Here is a 20736-nt window from a genome sequence, read left to right as displayed (position 1 = left end):
TTTATACTTTTGTACCTTGTTTAAGAAATTACTTCACAATTCCAAAATTTCTTTAAATCTTCTATATTTCATCTAAAAATCTAAAATTTTTCCCTTTGATGAGCAAGTTCTGGATCCATTTTTAATTGATTTTTTGTTACTAAGCTGAGATGGTAATCAGTCTCATCTTCCATATGGACAAGCATTGTCCACATTTTCCCACGGATCTGTAATGTGACTCCTAAGATATATTGATTTCTGTGTATGCTTGGACCTTTTTTGGGAGTCTTTATTCTATTTGTCTAAGTGCTTATTTCTGGACTGATACAGCGCTGTTTTAACTATTACAGCTTTATTAAAAGTCTTGATGTTTGGTAGAACATCACTGCACATTGTTCTTTGATATCAGTAAACTTTGCAAACATTGGCCATTTCCTCTTCCATATAAATTTTAGAATTAATCAGTCATGGTTCTAAGACACAAAAACTCTGTTGAAACTTTGAATCCAATTGTATCAACGTCATCTTTATGGTAATTTCCCTATCCGTAAACCTGGTACATAACTCCAATTATTTTTGAGCTTTTAAAATGTCTCTTAGTGAAGAGGATTCTGGGGAGATGTCAGAGTAGGAAGCACTAGGAATCTGTGTACACGTCCAGACAACAATCATACGGCACAATCTGTCTGGTGTAACTATTTTGGATCTCTGGAGTCTATTTGAACTCTAGAGTCTATTGAAGGCTTACAATTTCCAGAGGAAATCTCGGAGGTAAATTACAGTTAATTTCAGTCAATTTCAGCTCTTAGCACAGTAGCAAATACCCATCCCCCACCCCCAGCCACATGGCAGCAGCTGTGCGCATGTTCCTGGAGCAACCTGCACACAGGTCATGGGGGCCAGGGAAGGCAAAAAGGACCTTGTGCTCCAAGTGGTGGAGATTTATGTTCTGATCACAGAGGTGCAGACAAAGAAGAGGGCACCTAAGACCTATAACCAGTAGGGAGATTGAATCAGTAATCAGAAATGCCCTGACAAATAAAAGCCCTGGACCTGATGGCTTCACTGGTGAATTCTACCAAACATTTAAAGAACTAGTATCATTCCTTCCCAGACTTTTACAAAAAACTGAAGAGGTGGGAACACTTCCTAACTCATTCTACAAGGCCTGCATTAGCCTGATACCAAAGCCAGACAAAGACATTACAAGAAAAGGATACTCAAAAAAGATGCTCAACAAATACCATATATAAATACTATATATAAGTACTATGTATAAATACAAACTGAATTTGTAACCGCCAAAGGGGGTCTTCTACTCGCTGGAAGACAAACCAACAGTCAGGAGGCAAGTTTGCAGGAGAGAAAGGGGCTTTTTATTACAGCTTGCCAGCAAGGGGGAAGATGGCAGACTAACGTTTTAAAGAAGCATCTTAAAACCACAAAATTTGGAAGCAATTATAGAGGGTAAATGGGCCCAAAGGGGGGTCGCGGGAGGGTCTTGGAATGTTGACCATCTGGTGTTGTGGTCCTTGAGGCTACAGAGCATCCCTTTCTCTTGTCACTGGTGACAGATACCAGCAGAGGGCGTTTTCCTGAAGGTCGTTACATACCTAGAAAAGCTGAAAGAACAATTTATTGTCTTATCAGAATAGGCGGGTCTAGGTATAAGCCAAGGCTACGAAAATAGCAGAGCATGCATATTTCTCGCAAGCAGATGTGTGCTTATCCAGGCTACGTGCAAACTAAAGCATTGCTAACAAGGAAAAGTTGGTATCATTTTTAGTCCTGACATGGTTCCCCTCTATAAATGGCTTCCCTTATGCTAACCTATGCTAACCATTGGCTGTGTTTACCTTAGCTATTTAGGAGGTGCTGACAAATTCAGTAGCATATTAAAAGGAGTATACCCCACGACCGAGTGAGATTTATTCCTGGAATGCAAGGATGGCTCAACATACAAAAAATTGATCAACTGCATTAAAAACAATCACTACATTAACAGAATGAAGGAAAAAAACCTCAAATGGTCATTTCAACTGATGCAGAAAAACCGTTTGACAAAATTCAACACCCTCTTGTGGTAAAAACACTGAGCAAAGTAGGAATAGAAGGAGACTACCTCAACAATAATAAAAGCTATATTTGAAAAATCCATGGTAAACATCATATTCAATGATGAAATGGAAAGTTTTTCCTCTAAGATCAGTAAAAAAGTAAGATATCTACTTTTGTCACTTCTATTCAACACAATCCTGGAAGTCCTCCCTAGAACAATTAGGCAAGAAAAAGAAAGAAAACACATCCAAACTGGAATAGAAGCAGTAAGATTATCTCTGTTTGCAGATGATATTATCTTATATAGAGAAAACCCTGAAATTTCACAAAAATCTGTTAGTACTAATAAATGAATTCAGCAAAGTAGCAGGATCCAAAGTTAACACACAAAAATCAGTTACATTTCCATACACTAACAATGAACAATCTGAAAAGGAAACTGTAAAAAACAATTCCATTGACAATAGCATCAAGAAATATAATACTTAGGAATTAACTGAGGAGGTGAAAGATTTTTACAGTGAAAACTGTGAATTATTGCTGAAAGAAATTAAAGAAGACATAAATAAATGGAAATACATCCCGTGTTCACGGATTGGAAGGCTGAATATTGTTAAGATGTCAATACCACCCAAAGTGATCTACAGATTCAATGCAATCTCTATCAAAATCTGAACAACATTTTTTGCAGAAATAGAAAAACTCATCTTAAAATTCATATGAAATCTCGAGGGACCCCAAATAGTCAAAATGATCATGAAAAAGAAGAACAAAGTTGCAAGACTTTCCTGATTTCAAAACTTACTGCAAAGCTACAGTAATTAAAAGAGGGTGACGTTGGCATAAATTCAGATGTGTAGATCGATGAAATAAAATAGAGTCCAGAAACAAATCTTCACATATATGATTTTTTTTTCTTGAGGAAGATTGGCCCTGAGCTAACATCTGTTGCTAATCTTCTTCTTTGTTTTTTCTCCCCAAAGCCCCAGCACATAGTTGTGTATCCTAGTTGGAAGTCATTCTAGTTCTTCTCTGTGGGACACCACCACAGCATGGTTTGATGAGTGGTGCATAGGTCTGCATCCAGGATCCAAGCCAGTGAACCCTCAGCTGCTGAAGAGGACTGTGTGAACTTAACCACTCAGCCACGGGGCCAGCCCCCTGCATATATGATTTTTGACAAGGGGGCCAAAACCATTTAGTGAGGAGAGGACAATCCTTTCAAAAAATGGTGCTGGAAAAACTGGATATCCACGTGCAAAACAATTAAGTTGGACTCTTACCTACCAGCACATACAAAAACTAGCTCAAAAGACATCAAAGACCTCAAAGTAAGACCTAAAGCTCTAAAACTCTTAGAAGAAAACATAGGGCAAAAGCTTCACAACATTGGATTTTGTGATGACTTCTTGGATATGACCCCAAAGGCTCAGGCAATGAAAGAAAAAATAGACAAATTAGATGCATGAAGATTTAAAAATTTTGTGCATCAAAAGATGCTATCAACAGAGTAAAAAGATAACCCACAGAATGGGAGAAAATATTTGCAAATCTTATGTCTGATAAGGGATTAGTTTCAAGAATATATAAAGAACTCCCAAAACTTAATAACAAAATGACCCAATTCAAAAATGCTCAAAGGACTTGAATAGACGTTTCCTCAGAAGATATACGAATGGCCAACAACATGAAAAGATGCTCAACGTCACTAATCGTTAGGGAAATGCGAATGAAAATACAATGAGATACCACCTCACACTCATCAGGATGGATGCTATCCAAAAAATAAAGGAAAAAAACAGAAAATAACAGGTATTGGCAAGGATGTGGAGAAATTGGAAAGCTTATGCACTGTTGGTGGGAAGGTAAAATGGTACAGCTGCCTTGGAAAACAGTATGACAGTTTCTCAAAAAAATTAAAAATAGAATTACCATATGATCTAGCAATTCCATTTCTGAGTACATACCCCAAAAAATTGAAAGCAGGGTCTCGAAGGGATATTCATACACCATATTCATAGCAGCATTATCCACAATAGCTAAAATATGGAAGCAACCCAAGTGCCCATCAACAGATGAATGGCTAAGCAAAATGTGGTATATACATAGAATGGACTATTATTCAGCCTTAAAAAAGGAGCAAATCCTGACACATGCTACAACAGAGATGAACTTCAAGGACGTTATGCTAAGCGAAACAAGCCAGTCACAGAAAGACAAATACTGTATGATTCCACTTATATGAGCTGCCTAGAGCAGTCAAATTCACAGAGACAGAAAGCAGAATGGTGGTTACCGGGGGTGGGGGTGGGGCATGGGGGTTTATTGTTTAATTGGGACAGAGTTTCAGTTTTATAAGATGAAAAGAGTTAGAGAGATGGGTGGCAGTGACGGTGGCACAACATTATGAATCTATTTAACGCTACTGAGCTGAACACTCAAAACGGTAAATTTTTTTTTTTTAAGATTTGTTTGTTCCTTTTTCTCCCCAAAGCCCCCCAGTACATAGTTGTATATTCTTCATTGTGGGTCCTTCTAGTTGCGGCATGTGGGACACTGCCTCAGTGTGGTTTGATGAGCAGTGCCATGTCCGTGCCCAGGATTCGAACCAACGAAACACTGGGCTGCCTGCAGCGGAGCGTGCGAACTGAACCACTCGGCCACGGGGCCAGCCCCACAAAATGGTAAATTTTATGTTGTGTGTATTTCACCACAATAAAAAAATTTTTAATGTCTTTTAATAATGTCATATTATTTTCTCCCTAAGAATTGTTTACATATTTGTTCAATTTAATTTTGGATATCTTAGTGTTATTATTTTAAGCGGTATCTTTCTTATTAAATTTTGAAGCTGTGCTTTGCATGTGCAATATTTCTATGTTGACCTGGTATATGTGTAGCAACTTTACTAAAATCTGACTAGTTCTTCCCAGTTGAATATGTGGACAATAATTCATCTATAACTATTTAGAATTGTGTTTCTTCCTTTCCCATTCTCCTTTCTTCTGCCTCCTTTTCTTGTCGTGTTGTGTGGACTAACCAAAGCGTTGAGTCAAAGTGGTGACTATGAGCCTTCTTGTCCTCCTCCTGCTTTTAAGGGAAAGACTTCTCACGAATTGCCATTGGTTTTAATATTTGAAGGATGTTTGCTTCTAGATACCCTTCTATTCCTAGTTTGTCATGAAAAGTAATGGATTTTACATAATGCTTTTCATGCATTTAATTTCTTGATTTTGTGGTCTTCCTCCTTTATTCTATTTATGTGGCTCTTTACCCAGTGTCTGAGGTTTCACCATAATAACATAGAGTGCTACCCCCCTTCCAGGACAGAGACAAAAAGTGAGGCTCAGAAAGGTTAAGTAGGTTGTCCACAGTCACACAGCTTGTAAGTGGTACTGTGGGCTTAGAGCCCAGGTCTGTCTGATCCCCAGCCTGCACTTTCATGCATTTGGCTATAACACCTGAACACATGCCCTCCAGGTATGACGGGCACGCTCGCCTGACAGCTGAGGGCCGGGGGGGCTGGGGAGGGGGTGTCTCTTCTGCTGGGCCTCATTGTTGTGGTGGAGAACCGTTCCTGGAGTTGACACCCAGAATGTACGCCTCGAACCCAAGGCCTGATAAGGCCAGCTGCCACCCCCCGCTGACCCTTCAGATCTGCCCCGCTCCTCCTCACCCTACACAACTCCCTCACTTCTTCTTTTGTACCCAGTGGGGACTGTCATGCCCTGTGACCCAGCCCTGCCAAGCAATGACACCCCTTTTGCTGAATAATTAAAAGGAGGAAATACTCACTCTATAAAAGGAAGTGAAGAGTAAGAAACTCAAGGCGGTCTGGACAAGCAGAAGGGGCAGGCCTGGGCTCAGGCAGAGCTTCGAGAGTCCAGCTGGGGTCCGGGTGCACCCTCGGGTTGTAGATCAGAGGGGCGGGACCATGTGGCTGCCCCCAGCTCTACTCCTCCTCAGCCTCCCAGGTGAGTGCAGCTGCAGCCTCGGGAACTTGGTACTGCGGGGGGGGGGCAGGGGCAGGGAGTGGCTGTCCAGGTTCGAGAGCAGGTGTCGCATCCGGGGAAATGAGAGGGGACTTTGTTAATTCATTCAGAAAAGTACATGGGGCCCTACTGCCTTATGAGCATGCATCAGGCCCTGAGGACATGAAGGGAAAAGAGAGAGAGGACTGGCCGCTAAAAAGAGGACCCGGACGGCTCAGTGGGTGAGACACATGGATAAACAACACCGATGGTAGGACACAGAAGGCACGGACGGAGGTGTGCTCAGAGGGCGAAGCCGGTCTGACTGGGGGAGCTGCAGAAAGCCCCACAGAGGCTGTCCATCTGATGAGCCTGGAAGAAGGGATCAGCCCTTGCAGCAGAGAAGCGTGAAGAGCGTTCCAGGGAGGGGGGCTGCTCAGCCAAGGGACGGAGCCTTGAGAAAGGATGTTCGTGCAGAGAGAGCTCTCGGTGTGCAGGGCGCCGCGGGGCGACTGGTTGGACAACGCAAAAGGCAAGATTACAAAGGGCCTTTGACACTGCGCCCAGGAACTGCGACTTTTGAAGAGAAAATTGCTCAGGTGGAAGAGGGGAGGGGCTCGAGTCTCTCTTCTCTGTTGAAAACTACTGTGCTCACCTGGAGGCCGTCAGGGGCCAGTCTGGAAGCTTGCACCACATATGCAGTATGTGCGGGCTGCACAGTCCTCTCTGGGGGCCCGGGGACTAACCATCTGGCACAAACAGACTGGTTCACAGAGGGGCTGCAGCGGGGAGCAGAGCCAGGGAGTCAGGAAACTCGAGGTCCAGTCCTGATCGCGGCGCACGATGCGGGCAAGCTGTTCTCAGACCTGGATTTCCGGTGTGAATGGACAGTCCCTGAGGCCCTTTCCAGCTCTAACGCTGTAGGACCCTATGATTCAGATAGGATATAAATAGACTAGGGCTGTGAGCGTTCCCGAATTATCGCTGCCACTGCCGATCGTGTCGATGATGAAGAACCCCGTGATGATGCCTGTAGACCGGCTGCGAGGGCAGCGGCTTCTCTGTGACTGCAGCAGGCTTCCAAATGGCCCAGAATTCCCAAAGGACAGCAATCCAGAACGCCTGCCTCTCCCCCCACCTCCAGCTCTGCTCTAGAGTTCAGAGACCCCATCCGCTCCTTCCCTCAACCCCAACGGCTAGTTCACTTGGAGGTCAAGGAGAAGGGCCTGAGCTCACACACATAACACACACAAGGGAGTCAAATGCACACCCGCATGCAGTCACACCGCTGCACACGTCAATATTCTCACACACTCCTACACAGTCACAACCTCACACTCACACACACGCAGTCCCACTCACAGTCAGACACACACATATACTCACACACAGGGACACAAAATGACACATACACTGCACACACCTTCCAGTCACACACACGCTGACACAGCCTCTCCCATTCACACACAAATTTGCTCTCATACTCACACACAAACACACACATATATATCACAAACACGCTCAGACACACACACACACGGAGTTAAACATACACTCGCGCACACATACTCTTCTCCCCCAGACGAAGGCAGAGACCCACAGCGGCTGTTCTGTGGCTTGGGGAGGGGGCGGTGCTGCAGAGACCAGACGGGGAGTCCTTGCTCCTCCAACTCTGAGGTAACGTGGGAAGTGAGTGGAGTTAGGATAAAAGAAAAGCCACCTGGCCAGGTGTTCACCAGCAGACTGCCATTAGCCCCTCAGGGGTTATTTCTTGAAATGAAGGAGAGAAAGTGGACGGGGTGGAGTCAGGATGACCCCCCTTCTGTAGGACATTCTCTTGTCTGCTCGGTGACGTGATCCCCCTACAAGCCCTAAAGGAGGGAGGGGCACTGCCTAGAGCAGGTGTGCAGGAAGTGTTTGCAAGTGGAAGAACAGACCCCTGAGGAAAGTGACACGAGAAAGGCCAGGAGCACAGACTTGTACCCTAGAAATTACTCTTCAGACCTGGAGCCGGCAGGATGGCGTGGGGCCGTCACAGAGACTCCCCGCCCCCTGACAGCAAGTAAGATGGCCTCGAACCTCACGGCACACCCCACACCCCGTGCGCATCTCTGCTCCGAGTTCCCTCCTTGGCTGCCTTTGACTCATTTTGTGTGTCATTTGTCACCTGCTGTCAGCCCAGACACGGAGCTCAACCATCGTCTCCATTTTGAGACAATTCACACAAGGATTTCACAGATGTGGCAAACTTTCCTGAAGGCCTGACATGAAAGGGGAAGGGGAAATTGAAATTCAGACAGCCTTATGCTTTTAAATTCCGCCAGCCTGTCCTCTGAGCCCTGCTCCCCGAGCTCTGCTTTTGCGCCTCTTCCTTCAAACCAACTCCTGAAGGTTCTCAAAGGCCTAACTGATCGTTCCATCCATCCTACTCTGTGTTTATAAAAACCTCCCACGTATTTTTTAAAAACGAGTCAATCACATTATAAACACTTTACTGTGCAATTAAATTGCCAACACTGCCGCTGATAAGACTTCTATTTCAAAATAGCAGTATGTCTTTTCTGCTGTTTGTGATTACTGGCAAATACGATCTATACTAAACCCCTGCTTTCTGCTATAGCTGTGTGATTTTTTTTCTTGAAGAAAATGACCGTCTCTGTTGACTCTTGCATTTAATTTTCATTTATATCGATTTCCGTCTCTTAGCAACCCTCTTCCTGACTGACTCCTTTTTTGTTTTTTAAAATCTTTTTTTGTTTTGTCAGTTAATGATATTGTAAACATTTTAACATTATAGAAATGTATGATTTAGAAAGTAAAGTTTCCCCCCACAAAACCTAGTCTCAGTGCTAACCATGGTTAAAAGGTAGAACACATATTTTCAGAATTTTTCCTATGCATGTACTATAGAAAAACCACAGAAATGGAATCATACTTACTGTTAGGCAGCATTTTTTAACCTGATAATAATACACCTGGGGCATCTTTCCTATCGTTATCTGTGATTTGTCTTTTTCTTTTAACCGTGTTATGGATGGGCCATAATTTATTCGCCCAGTGCGCATGAACAGCATCTGAGTGTGTTTCCAGCATTTGCTGTTGCATTAGCACTGCAATGAGCATCCTTATACTTCACTGCCCATTGCTGTGGAAATTGCAGTTAATCCTAGAACTGAAACGATTAAGTTCAAGATCCTGATGACCAGCTTCTTTTCAAAACAATCATAAGCTTTATTGATACCTATCAGACACTGTGCAAGACACGGGGGCTGGGGGTGGGAAGAGAGAGGAAAAACAAACATCAAATCTCTGCTCTTCGGGACAGAGCATCCTAGCGAGGGAGATGGAGAGAGAGACACTGCCAGTGATGGAAAAGTACCAGTGCGGCATTCAGGTGCCTAAGGGTTATGGGAGCAACGGGAGGAAGTCTGGCTGGGGAGGGAAATAAGACTTTGCAAAGAAGGCTAAACGTTGAAGGAGATGTCAAGGGTGAACGGACGGGCAGGGCCTGGAGAAGGGGTTTCCAAGTGGAAAGAAGGACATGAGCAATGACACAGCTGCTTGGGAGGGCATATCAGAGTAGGGGGAAGAGAAAAGTGGGGCCCGATTACAGGGCAGAATGGGAGGCAGGGAGGGGCAGGAAGTGGCACTGAACAGAGAACTTGGATCTAGATTTTAAAAACACTTGAATGTCAACCCACAGCATTTTAAATCGTCCTGAGGCAGTGGGGCACGGCTGCAGGAGAGATCCTGAAAGATTTTTTAAATGCTCACCGCAAGTGCAGCTGAGGATGAGGTGGGGGCACTCCCAGTGCATAACTCCAGCAGAAACACACAGAGAAGACTGGAGGAGGGGTGCAGCAGGAGCTGGGGAAACCCCCCTGGATGCTATGGCCATGATCCAGGCACCAGATGAGGGCCCAACCTATCGACAGGCTATCGATGATGGGGCACCCCCCAGATGTCTGGAATTTGACACATATCCAAGTCTTATGACAACCTGCATGGTGGAGGTAGCATAGCCAACTTAGAAACAAGGAAGCGAGACCCAGCGAGGTTAAGTAACTCACCCAAGGTTTCCCAACTGGTTTGTGGTAGAGGAGTCTTTCTGTGTCCAAAATTCATTCTCTTTCTGCTGTGGCATGAAGTCCTCATGGACTGTGACGGAAGAGGGAAGAAGAAAATCATTCTGAGAAGCATTGTTGAGGTAGAGTTGACCAAATTGGTTACCAATCGGTTGTGGAGGGAGAAGGAGGGGACGGGACCAATGAAGATGCTAAGTTTTCTAGTTAGATGCACTAGTGACTAGTGACGTTGTGGATTTGAAGAACATAAAGTTAGTTCTGCTGATTGAATACTATGTTACTTCATGGTAGGTGCTGTAACAAATTACCACAAACTCAGCGGCTTGAAATGACACAAATTTATTATCTTACAGTTCTGAAGGTCAGAAGTCCAAAATGGTCTCACTGGCCAAAACCAAGGTGTAGGCAAGGTCGCATTCCTGCTGGAGGGCCTGGGGGAGGAACCGTTGTCTCGCCTTTTCCAGCTTTGAGAGGCCGCCCGCATTTCTTGGCTCATGACCGCTTTCCCCATCTTCAAATCTCTCTCCGCCTCTGACACTAACTCTCCTTCAACCTTCTTTCACTTGTAAGGACCCCGGTGATGGTGTTGGACCCACCTGGATAATCCCTCTCAAGGTCCTTAATTTAATCCCATCTGCAAAGTCTTTTTCCATGTAAAATGACATATTTACGGGTTCTGGAGTTAGGACATTGGGTTCTGGAGTTGGGGGGGGCATTATTCTGTCAATCACAAATGCAAACCTCAAGTAAACGAAAAGAGCGTCAGGGAGAAGATCAGAGGCGTGAGGAGGCAGCACATGCCTGATGCAACGGACCCCACTCTCTCCACCCCACAGAGACCCCCGGCCTGGCCTTGAGGCTCTGAGGCCATAAAATGGTCAAGAGAGGCTTCCACTGTACTTCTCTGTGATTATGCACTTCCCTATGGTCAAGGCACACGTGGACGTCGCCAAGGACAGAGAGAGTATCTGAACACAATCAGTTTAAGTGGAGTCAATCCGTAGACGGCAGTACCCATTCAACTCATGCTCGCCTCTAACCTGTTCCACTCCCATCGGGCCTTTGCTAGTCTGTCCACTCGACCCCTCTACTAGCGGGAGGAAATACTGAAGAAGGGTAACTTCAGGCGGAAGAGGTGGTGCATTTAGTTCTGTTAACTATTTCTTTGGGGGTAGAGATAGCCAGAGTGTATTTGCAAAGGGTAGGCTGGAGCTAAGGTGAGAATTTGGGTCACCAAAACGGATTTGGGAACCATCAGCATCTAGGTGATCGTTGAAACCATGGAAATGGAGGAGCCTCTCCATGGGGTGCATGAAGGAGACAAGATGAAGGCCGGAGAGAGCCTGGGGTTAGCCCCATGAAGCTGGCTCCCACTGGCTCAGAAGAGCTGCTTTGGGACAGCTCTTCCCAACTCTGTGATCAGTGACATCGCATTGATAGCCTGAAACCCGCCATGGGGGGATTATTTACACTACGGAAGTGGGAAAATACCACAATCCAGAGATTTTCTTTTCCCTCAGAGGGCTGGTTGTTAACTATTTACCAACACACCACTGTTTACACCAAGATTTGAAGAGAAGTGAAATCAGTAGAGACAGAGTAGTCAGAGAAGGAAGAGATCAGACGAGAAGAGCACTGAGGGGACGAGGAAAGAAAGTGTGAGGAAATCAGGAGTGTCACATGCTGCGATCAGGCCTAGGGAGATGAGGACCAAAGACCAGGGCACTGTCACTGAGAGAGCTGATGCAGAAGCTGGATGGCAGAGAAGGTGGACGTGAGGGGTCATCTAGGGGGTGGTTGGGAAAGCCAGGGACCCTGGTCAAGTCCCTGGACATCGGTCTGGGGCCATGTGACCCTAGGGGGCTCCCTGGCCAGGCCTGGTTTAGGGGACAGGAGCTGTATCTTGAGATCCTGTCTTCCAGGCTATCTCTCCATCCAAGGCCCGAAGTTTGTGAGAGGCTCAGAGCGGGGCTCCGTGAAGGTGGAGTGTCACTACAAACCACAATGGGAGACCTACACGAAGTGGTGGTGTCAAGGAGCAAGCTGGGAATCATGCAAGATCCTCCTTCAAACCACAGGGTCAGAGCAAGAAGTGAAGACAGACCGAATGTCCATCAGGGACAATCAGAGCAACCACTCTCTCACCGTGACCATGACGCAGCTCAGGCGAGACGACACTGACATTTACTGGTGTGGGATTGAGAGACTCGGACCTGACCTTGGGGCACAAATTAATGTGACCATTGACCCAGGTAAGAACTTTCTCATCTACACTGTGAGGCCCTGACGCTCAGGACGGGAAGGGTGAGGGCATTTCTCCCTCTTCCCGAAGGGCAGGAGGGGAATGACTGAGACATGACTGAGACACACAGATGGGATGGAAATGAGAGAAACTAAGGAAGACCAGCAGCCCAGCCCTCCTGTCCCCATCCCAGTCCCTGGGGTCTCTCCGAGGTATCCAGCTGACACTCTGAAGGGCTGGCAGGGATTGAGATGGGAGTGGGGACATGGACGCCGGTTTCAGTGACCCATGGCCCAGCCCTGCTCTCCCAGGACTGGACAGCCTGGACAGCCTCACATTCTTGCACTGGAGCTCTGGGTGGGCCTCGGACACTCTAGGAAGTGGTCAATCTCTGGTAGTCACACCCTGGACCTGTCATTACATGGAGGGGAGCACCCAGGGCAGCCCCGAGGAACTCCAGGAACTTGGCCAACCCAGAGTGGGTCTGGGCAGTTAGAGTGCCTCTCCTCTCTGGGCCCCTCACCACCCCATCCTCTACTTTGTCTAACTGGATAAGAGTGAGCAAGGAGCGAGAGGGACCCAGGGACAAGCTCGGGTAACAGTGGACACTTTAAGGAGAAAGGAAGGCTTTGACCATTGAGTCAACATTGGGGGCCCCTCTGGCTGCCATGAGGTTTCCCCTGAGCCTTGACCCCATCAAGGGATTCCAAGGTCTTCCTGGCAGCACAGTTCTGCTGCTGTGGCTGGTGCCTGACAAAATGCCCCTCTCCACTTCCACCCAGCATGTGTGTGCCCAGTCATGCCTCAGCCTGGCGTCCATCGGGCATGGTAGATGGTGATGGGGAAACAGACAAGACCAACTTTAAAACAAGCCCGTTTATTGTTAGGGTTGGGACCAGAGAGGGACACAGGGGCTGCCACTGGGTGGAGTGGAGTCCAGAGAGGGCCAGACAAGCAAAACTTCCCAGTGCTGCCCAGTAGGGGAAGCCAAGATCTGTGGGGACAGAAAAGGGGTTCATGAAGACACATGAGCAAGAACTGAGACAGGCTAAAAACATGCCCCACAGAGATCCTTAGGAAGAAAGGCATTCAGGGGTCTTGGGGGCGTGATTCAGGGAGGCTCCGGCAGAGAGGTCAATCAGGGGCCTCCACAGGGGCCGTTATCACTGCAATTTCCTGGCATCCTGCCAGGAGGTATGTAGTGTGAGCAAAGCCTGGGACCTCGCAGAGAAGTGTTTACCAGGCCCAGGACTCTAATAAAAGGCCAGTCACAGCTACTGTGCCGTGACCAGTGCCACGCTGGGCCCAGGAGCCCATAACCGCGCTGCTCTCCATAAAGTGTCTACATGGTTCCTCCTACAAGTGTTTCGTCCCTCGCAGTCACTGGGCACCGTGTAACCCGAATGCACCCTCTGACTCACCAGCCTTCCCAAGGCTACTCCATTTCCAGAACCATCTGTTCTTGAGCCCTGCTCAGGCACTGCTTGAGCAGAAAGGACCAGAGGTTTTTTCCCCCTCAACCGACAGTCCCACTTAGAGGGGTAAGTGGAGAGAGTACGAGAAGACTTCTGTCTCTCTCCAGAAGAAACCACAGGGCCTACTCCTATTTAATTTTTGCTTCTTCTTGCCTTGCCTGAAGATGATGGAAAGGTGACTGTGTGTTGTGATTCAGATGACTCGGCAGAAAAGGGAGAAGCCCGAGCAACTGTATCCAAAGAGACGAAGCTTCCTATTCCAGGGGAAGGGGGTCTCCTGGTGAGGGCTGGCCGGGTGGGAGTGGAGTTGGGAGTTTGCACATGAAACCCCAGGCTGTGCTGATAACCTGTGGCCTGCTTTGCCTGTGTCTAGAGGCAACCACACCAGCAAGCCTGCTAACTGCCAGCAACCAAACAGGAGTGTCCCCTGGCTCCTACATCCGGTGAGTAGCTGCAGTCCTTTCTCCTGCCCCTACCTCTCCTAGGGGCCTCTCCTATGGGGCAGCTGACCCTGTGCAGTCACCTGATGCCAGAGCCCATCATATTCAGAGTCAAGGCCCAAAGCCCACCCTCCATCTCCCTCCTGCCCGTGCCACTCGTCATCCGCCATCTTCTGGTTCTAGCCCTCAGCAGAAAACTACTCGCTCTGCAGACCTCTTCTTTATAAGCACCATCTACCCATTCAGTTGTCAACAAAAAAGCACCTCATGGATGCCAAGGGGAGATAAGACACAAATATCCACCATGCAAGGCATCGGGGGCCCCAGAGCAGGAGGGTGAGTTAGCACCCTGGAGCTGGCATTGGCGGGAGCAGCGAGAACCCAGAGGCGGCAATCACAGCCTGTCTCCAGTGATGTGCAGGCACTTCTACTGGGCTGAGATGCACTTCGGGCACAGAGGGGTTCCAGAAGGTGAAATGAGAAAGGAAGGTGAGCCCAGTGCAAAGCAAAATCCAAAAGCCGAGGTTGCTTCTCAGGAGCCCTCATGGTTGAGCCATTGGGAAGGTCCAGAGGGGTCTTCGGAGTGAGGCTGCTGGGCCCAGCAGGCTTTGCTGGGCTGGCTAATGGCTCCACAGTGTCAGGGCGTGACCGGCCTGGAAGGGCCCAGGGCTCTGATCACTCTGCCTCCTCTCACAGGACCGGCTACATGCTCCTGGTCTTCGTGAAAGTGCCTGTCTTGCTCATCTTGGTCGGTGCTGTCCTCTGGTTGAAGGGGCTGAAGTACAACAGGGACTGGCCATCTACACGAACTTGTCCTCTGACCTTCTGACCAAGGACACAGCCCCTTAGACAGAGGGATGGGATGAACCTTCCGACCCTGGACCCTATTTCCAGAGGACACACAGGATGTGGAAGAAATGCCTCTGAGTCCTCAGGATGCAAGGGCTGAGGCTGGGGGCCCTGGAGGCTGGCCGAGCACCCTCCCGGCTCTGCACAGCTCAGGGACACTGCTCGGCGTCATCGCCGCCTGGAGCACCAGCACCTTGTTCCTACTTCTCACGTAGCAAAAGCCCCACCCCACCCCGCCAGGGGTCGGAGCTTATGGTCAGGAGCTGTTGGGGTGGAGTCCAAGGGCAGACGGCCATGTCCCCACTGCGGGAACAACTCGGGCACAGAGCCAGGGACACAGCAAGAAGCAGCAGGGATGTGGGAGAGAGACTGAGAGATGCAGCCCTGCCCAGTGCCTGGTTTGCTCCAGGTCGGAGACCAGCCCAGCCCCCTCTGTGTCTCAGTTTCTGATGTATGAGATTTTTCTTAAGCTAGTCAAGTTGGGTTGTGATGGCTTGTGCCCCTGAGAACCCCAGCTGATGCACACAGAGGGTGATTCTGCAGTGAGTTCCCGGTTCTGGGGTCTGAGAGCTTGGACATCCCCTCTGCCCAGGGAGGACACCGCTCTGAGTACATGGACAGAGGGACGACCGGGAGCCTTCCTGGGCCCAGGCCCAGTGCTGGCCTCCCTCCTTCCTCCTCCTCCTCCTCCTCCTCATCCATCCTGGCTCCCTAGCTCCCTGCCCCACCCCACCCAGGGGCTGGGGCTTCCTGGGAGCTGTAACTTGGGAGTCTGGCCTGCGCGTCCCCTCAGCACCACTGCTCAGCTCTCCCATGGGGCTGCTGGGCCTGGAAACTACCTCAAGATTGGGGAGGGTGGGGTCACAAAGCCAGTCTGAGGAAATGATGTCGTCTCTTTTAAATAACGTTGTTCAAATAAGGTTAATTAAAACTGTCTGGGGGGAATAACGTTGCCTCTCTTAAACGCTGTTGTTTAAATAATCTTAATAATGAAAAACGTCTAAGGGAAATGACGTCGTCTCTTTCAAGCGCCTCACCGACAGCGATGATGTCCTTGGATGTCACTTTGGGCCACGTGAGTCATGGCCCTCACACCGAAGGGGGCTTCGCTTCGCCTCAGGAGAAACAGTCTCATCTGAGATGTGCCCCCCACTTGCAAACACACACATACACGCGTTTGGACTGTTTCCCTTTGGTTTCCCTCCTCAGTTTGATTGAAGTATATTTCACAAATAAAAACTGTGTACATGTAAAATGTAAAATGTGATTTTTTTAACGGTGTGTACCTTTAAAGTGTTATGATTTAATATACATATACAAATATACATAAACGTATACATTGTGAAATGAGTACCACCATCAAGTAGATTAACACATCCATCCATCCATCACCTCACATAGTTACCTTTGTTTGTGTTTTTTTTTCGGTGTGGTGAGAATGCTCAGCAAATTTCCAGGATACAACACAGTATTGCTGACTCCAGTCACCGTGCTGGACAGCAGACCCCCGAATTTATTCATCTCATGACGGAAAGTCCATACCCTTTGGCCAACCTCTCCCCATCTTCCCCACCCCAGACCCTGCCCCTGGTACCCACCATTCTACTCCCTGGTTCTGAGGGATGTTTCCACCTAGAACCCCACTGAGGATGTGTCTACCGGGCCCTCTGTCCCAACAGATGGGCCCTGGTTCTCAGCCTCACGAGGCCACAGGAAGGTGCCTCACCAGAGGACGAAGGAGAAGGGGCTCTCCGGTCCCCAGCATGGTACCTAGAACCTCCCCTCTCTCTGCCCGTCAGCCAATGAGAAACCTTCTCTCGCTTGGTTGAGGGCTCTGGTCAGTGACAGGCCTGAAAATTCTGTAGAGTTCGAGTCAGACTAAGACCCTTTAAGGCACCCTGTTGGGGACCAAGGCCCACAGTCCACCAGCTCCAGAGGCCTCCCTTCTGTGAATACTTCCCTGGATCCAACCTCCGGTAGATCCGGCCGTACTCAGGGACATGGCAGCTCTGCGGGAGGCAAAGCCAGAGCCCAGCCGCTTCACCTGCTGGCTCACAGGGGCTAGGGGCCGCTGGCGGTTGGGACCTGGTGTCAGTGCTTTTCCCACAGATTCTTACTATTGATATTCAATACCTGCCCCCACCCCCGCCCTCTCCATTTCTTTAGAGATACTGTGGTTGGGCTGTTAGTCTCATAACGTCACCAAGGAGAATCCATTGGAGTAGGTATCTACTGATCCCTGCTCAGTGGGGAGCTCCAAGGAGGACCTTTTGGGGAGGTAGGGCCAAGGTTGCGATTCCCATTGAAAGCATAGGATTGGAGCCAGGTCAGATCCTTGTCACCTCACTTATTCATCCACTCATGTACTCGTTCCACAGATGTAACTTAAGTACCTACTAAGTCCAGGCACTATTTCTGGTGCACATGGACTGTTACATGAACAAGGAGAGCCCCTTGCTGTCTCTTTCTATACGTTTGTCTTGAAATGCAAGAGCCTGTTCTCATTTCACTGCCCTCCTTTTATCACTGAAGAGGAAGGTTGCAGCTGAGGAGGGCAATCACAGGCACAGCCACCGCTGGAGACGATTTAGAAAGCACAGCTCGGGACTAAACAGAAATAAGATACTACTACACACCTATTAGAATAGCTAAAATCGAAAATATTGACAACACCAAATGCTCACAAGGATACAGAGCAACAAGAAACCTCATTCATTGCTGATGGAAATGCAAAATGGTGCAGCCACTTTTAAGACATTTTGAAAGTTTCTCATAAAACTAAACATACTTTAACCACATAATCCTGCAATCCTTGGTATTTACCCAAATGAACTGAAAACTCATATCCACACAAAAACCTGCACATGAATGTTTATTGCAGCTTTGTTCATAATTGCCAAAACTTAGAAGCATCCAAGGGGTCTTTCAGTGGGTGAAAGGATCAACAAACTGTGGCCCAGCCAGACAAGAGAATATTATTTAGCACTAAAAAGAAATGAGCTATCAAGCCACAGAAAGACATGGAAAAACCATAAAGTTATATTATTAAAGAAGCCAACCTGAAAAGGCTACATACTGTATGATTCCAACTCTATGACATTTTGGAAAAGGCAAAACTATGAAGACAATAAAAAGATCAGTGTTGACCAGGAGGTTGGGGCCAGGGGCGGGATGAATAGGTGGGTCACAGAGGGTTTTTGGGGTGGAACTACTCTGTGGGATACCATAATTACGGACATATGTCATTATACGTTTGTCTAAACTTATAGAATGTACAACACCCAAAGTGAATCCTAATGTAAACTATGACTTTGGGTGATACTGATGTGTCACTGTTGGTTCATCAATTTTAACAAATTGATGGTCAGGGAGGCTGGGGGCACGGGGCGGGTGGGGACACATGTGGGAACTCTCTGTACTTTCTGCTCAGTTTTCTGTGAATCTAAAATTGGTCTAAAAAATAGTCTATTAACTTTTTTAAAAAGCTAGTGGGAAGATAAAGAGCTTGCATTGGTCACTGTGAACCACTTTGATGAAGAAAAGCAAGCCTCATATTCTAAAGCAACTCTGGAGGCAGTCCCCACTTCCTCTGGCTGACCCTGAGCGCCCTCTGAGGTGGGACCCAGCCTCACCTGCCCCCAGCCTCTTGGGCCCCCCTAACCCATGAGGAGCTCTGAGTGGTGATGCCCCGGGCACTTGGTCCCCATAGCCTCTGCCACCGGAACCTTCAGCACTTCATTTACGATACCTTCCTCAACTAGTCATCTGTTCTGCTCGTGCACAGTGTCGCAATAGACAGAGATTCTTATAACAAGCACATGTGCAGCTGAGGAAGCTGCATTTAGAATGAACTAGAAGCTTACTAATAGATTTTAAATAGTTTACCAAGAAATGTCAACCAAGTAGGAGATAAGACGTCTCCGGTTCAGGCACAGTGAATAACAGTTATCTGAAGACAAGAAAGTCGTAAGGGAGATATTATATGGTCATGGTTAAAATTATAGGTTCTAAAATCTGGCAGTTCTGAGTTCGAATCCCAGCCCCGCCACTTCCTTGCATGCCACCTTGGATGAGTCACTTACTCTCACTAAACCTCAGTTACCTCATCTGTAAAAGGAGATGATCACAGTGTCTGTCTCACAGAGCGATCACGGGGGTTAAAGAGGACCTGCTGATGAAGTGTTAGCTCAGAGCCCCCATCTACTCCTCGGAAGCGCTTGATGACGTCTAGGTGAAGCGGGACCTCACGGGCTCTGGGGGGGCTCTTCCCAGGATAGAGAGGAGAAGAGATGCGGAAGTTCTGGGGCACCAGGACAGCTCCCGCGGGGCATTAGCTGCTTGCAGAGGACACAGATTAACATAAAATCACCTGAAGGCACTCCAGAAAGGATGTGGGGTCATTAAAAACACAGACCTAGAAAGGAGCTTGTCTGGTTTGGCAGGCAAAACAGAAAGAACGTGAAAAAAGCTTCTGATGTGCTAAGTCGGTCTCCAAGACAAAGTGGAACTCATGGGAACTGGCTACCTGGTTTATACCTCAGTTCTGAGGGATAAGCCACTTTCTCTTCAAAAAGGATGGACTGGTTTGTGTGACTCACCAGACAAAGCCAAGTCAAAGAGAAGTTTCTAGATCCCGCAAGTGGAAGTGCCCAGTGGTGAGCCACCTGGGTCCACATTCAGAGCTGGCAACTGAGCGTTTCAGGCCCAGTGCCGTCCCCTGGCCCCTCCCCTCATCCCAGCCGGAGCCCGGGAGGGGATGGCTCAGGAACTACATGTGGTCGCCAGAGCTCGTCCTCCTGTGTCTCTCCATCCCTCAGTCTTCATTCCCATCTCCTTTCTGGCTGATTTAGACTCTCTCTTCATTAATTATCTCGCCCCTTTGTTCTGCAAACTGGTATTGAGCACCAAACACTGTAAAGGACATTATGGGGTACCCAAGGTTAAAAGATACCAAGGAAACAACCCAAATACCTATCACAGGCGAGTGGACCAGCAAGTCGTGCTGTATCCGCACCGTGGAAGACCACTCAGCCGTAAAAAGAAACAGCCTGCTGACGTGCTCAACGGCAGGATGGATCGTGAAAGAATTGTGTTAAGGGAAAGAAGCCAATACTGCGTGATTCTGCTCAGATGAAATTCTAGAAGAGGCAAAACTATAGCAATAGTGGATACAGAAAGCAGATTGGAGGCTGCCAAGGTCTAGGGGAAAGGAGAATGGGGAGAAACAACTCAGTGGATCCGGGGTTTCTGTGGGAGATCAAAATGCTTGGAATAAGATAGAGGTGGCGGCTTCACAATATTGTGAATGCATTAAATCTTACTTTATTTTATTGATTTATTTTTTTAAAGATTGGCACTTGAGCTAACAACTGTTGCCAATCTTTTTTTTTTCTGCTTTTTCTCTCCAAAGCCCCCCCACTACATAGTTGTATATTCTAGTTGTGAGTGCCTCTGGTTGTGCTATGTGGGACGCCGCTTCAGCGTGGCCTAATGAGCGGTGCCATGTCCGCACCCAGGATCCAAACCAGTGAAACCCCGGGCTGTCACAGCGCAGCACGTGAACTTAACCACTCAGCAACGGGGCCGGCCCCTAAATGTCACTTTAAAATGGGTAATTTTATGTTGTGAATTTCATCT

At 47.8% G+C, this 20736-nt stretch overlaps 1 protein-coding gene across 7 annotated transcripts; it reads left to right on the top strand.

Annotated features, from left to right (window-relative positions):
- The first annotated feature begins 5845 nt into the window (after positions 1-5845).
- CD300LB (CD300 molecule like family member b) lies at positions 5846-16357 on the top strand. 7 transcript variants are annotated; one of them, XR_006512711.2, is made up of 5 exons: positions 5846-6011; positions 12016-12345; positions 14184-14253; positions 14434-14739; positions 14947-16356. XR_006512711.2 is itself a non-coding variant. In XM_044745815.2 (5 exons), the coding sequence occupies exons 1-5, from the start codon at positions 5972-5974 to the stop codon at positions 15077-15079; spliced, it is 726 nt and encodes a 241-aa protein (XP_044601750.2). In that variant the 5' UTR covers positions 5846-5971; the 3' UTR covers positions 15080-16351. The 7 variants fall into 7 exon arrangements, 6 of the variants coding, with proteins under 6 accessions (XP_044601750.2, XP_014695205.2, XP_014695204.2 ...); XM_044745815.2 differs by having other exon boundaries at positions 14434-14586; positions 14947-16351; XM_044745816.2 differs by having other exon boundaries at positions 5861-6011; positions 12172-12345; positions 14434-14586; positions 14947-16351.
- The last annotated feature ends 4379 nt before the right edge of the window (positions 16358-20736 follow it).

This window comes from Equus asinus, chromosome 13, assembly GCF_041296235.1.
Source record: "Equus asinus isolate D_3611 breed Donkey chromosome 13, EquAss-T2T_v2, whole genome shotgun sequence".
Taxonomy (NCBI): Eukaryota; Metazoa; Chordata; class Mammalia; order Perissodactyla; family Equidae; genus Equus; species Equus asinus.
This window is presented reverse-complemented; position numbering and strand designations above follow the sequence as displayed.

Excerpts from the sequence above, each read along its gene's own strand:
- CD300LB (XM_044745815.2), top strand. The coding sequence starts at position 5,972 with ATGTGGCTGCCCCCAGCTCTACTCCTCCTCAGCCTCCCAG. Across the intron at positions 6,012-12,015 it reads ACTCCTCCTCAGCCTCCCAG|GCTATCTCTCCATCCAAGGC; the intron begins GTGAGTGCAGCT and ends CCTGTCTTCCAG. Across the intron at positions 14,254-14,433 it reads TCCCCTGGCTCCTACATCCG|CCCTCAGCAGAAAACTACTC; the intron begins GTGAGTAGCTGC and ends TTCTGGTTCTAG.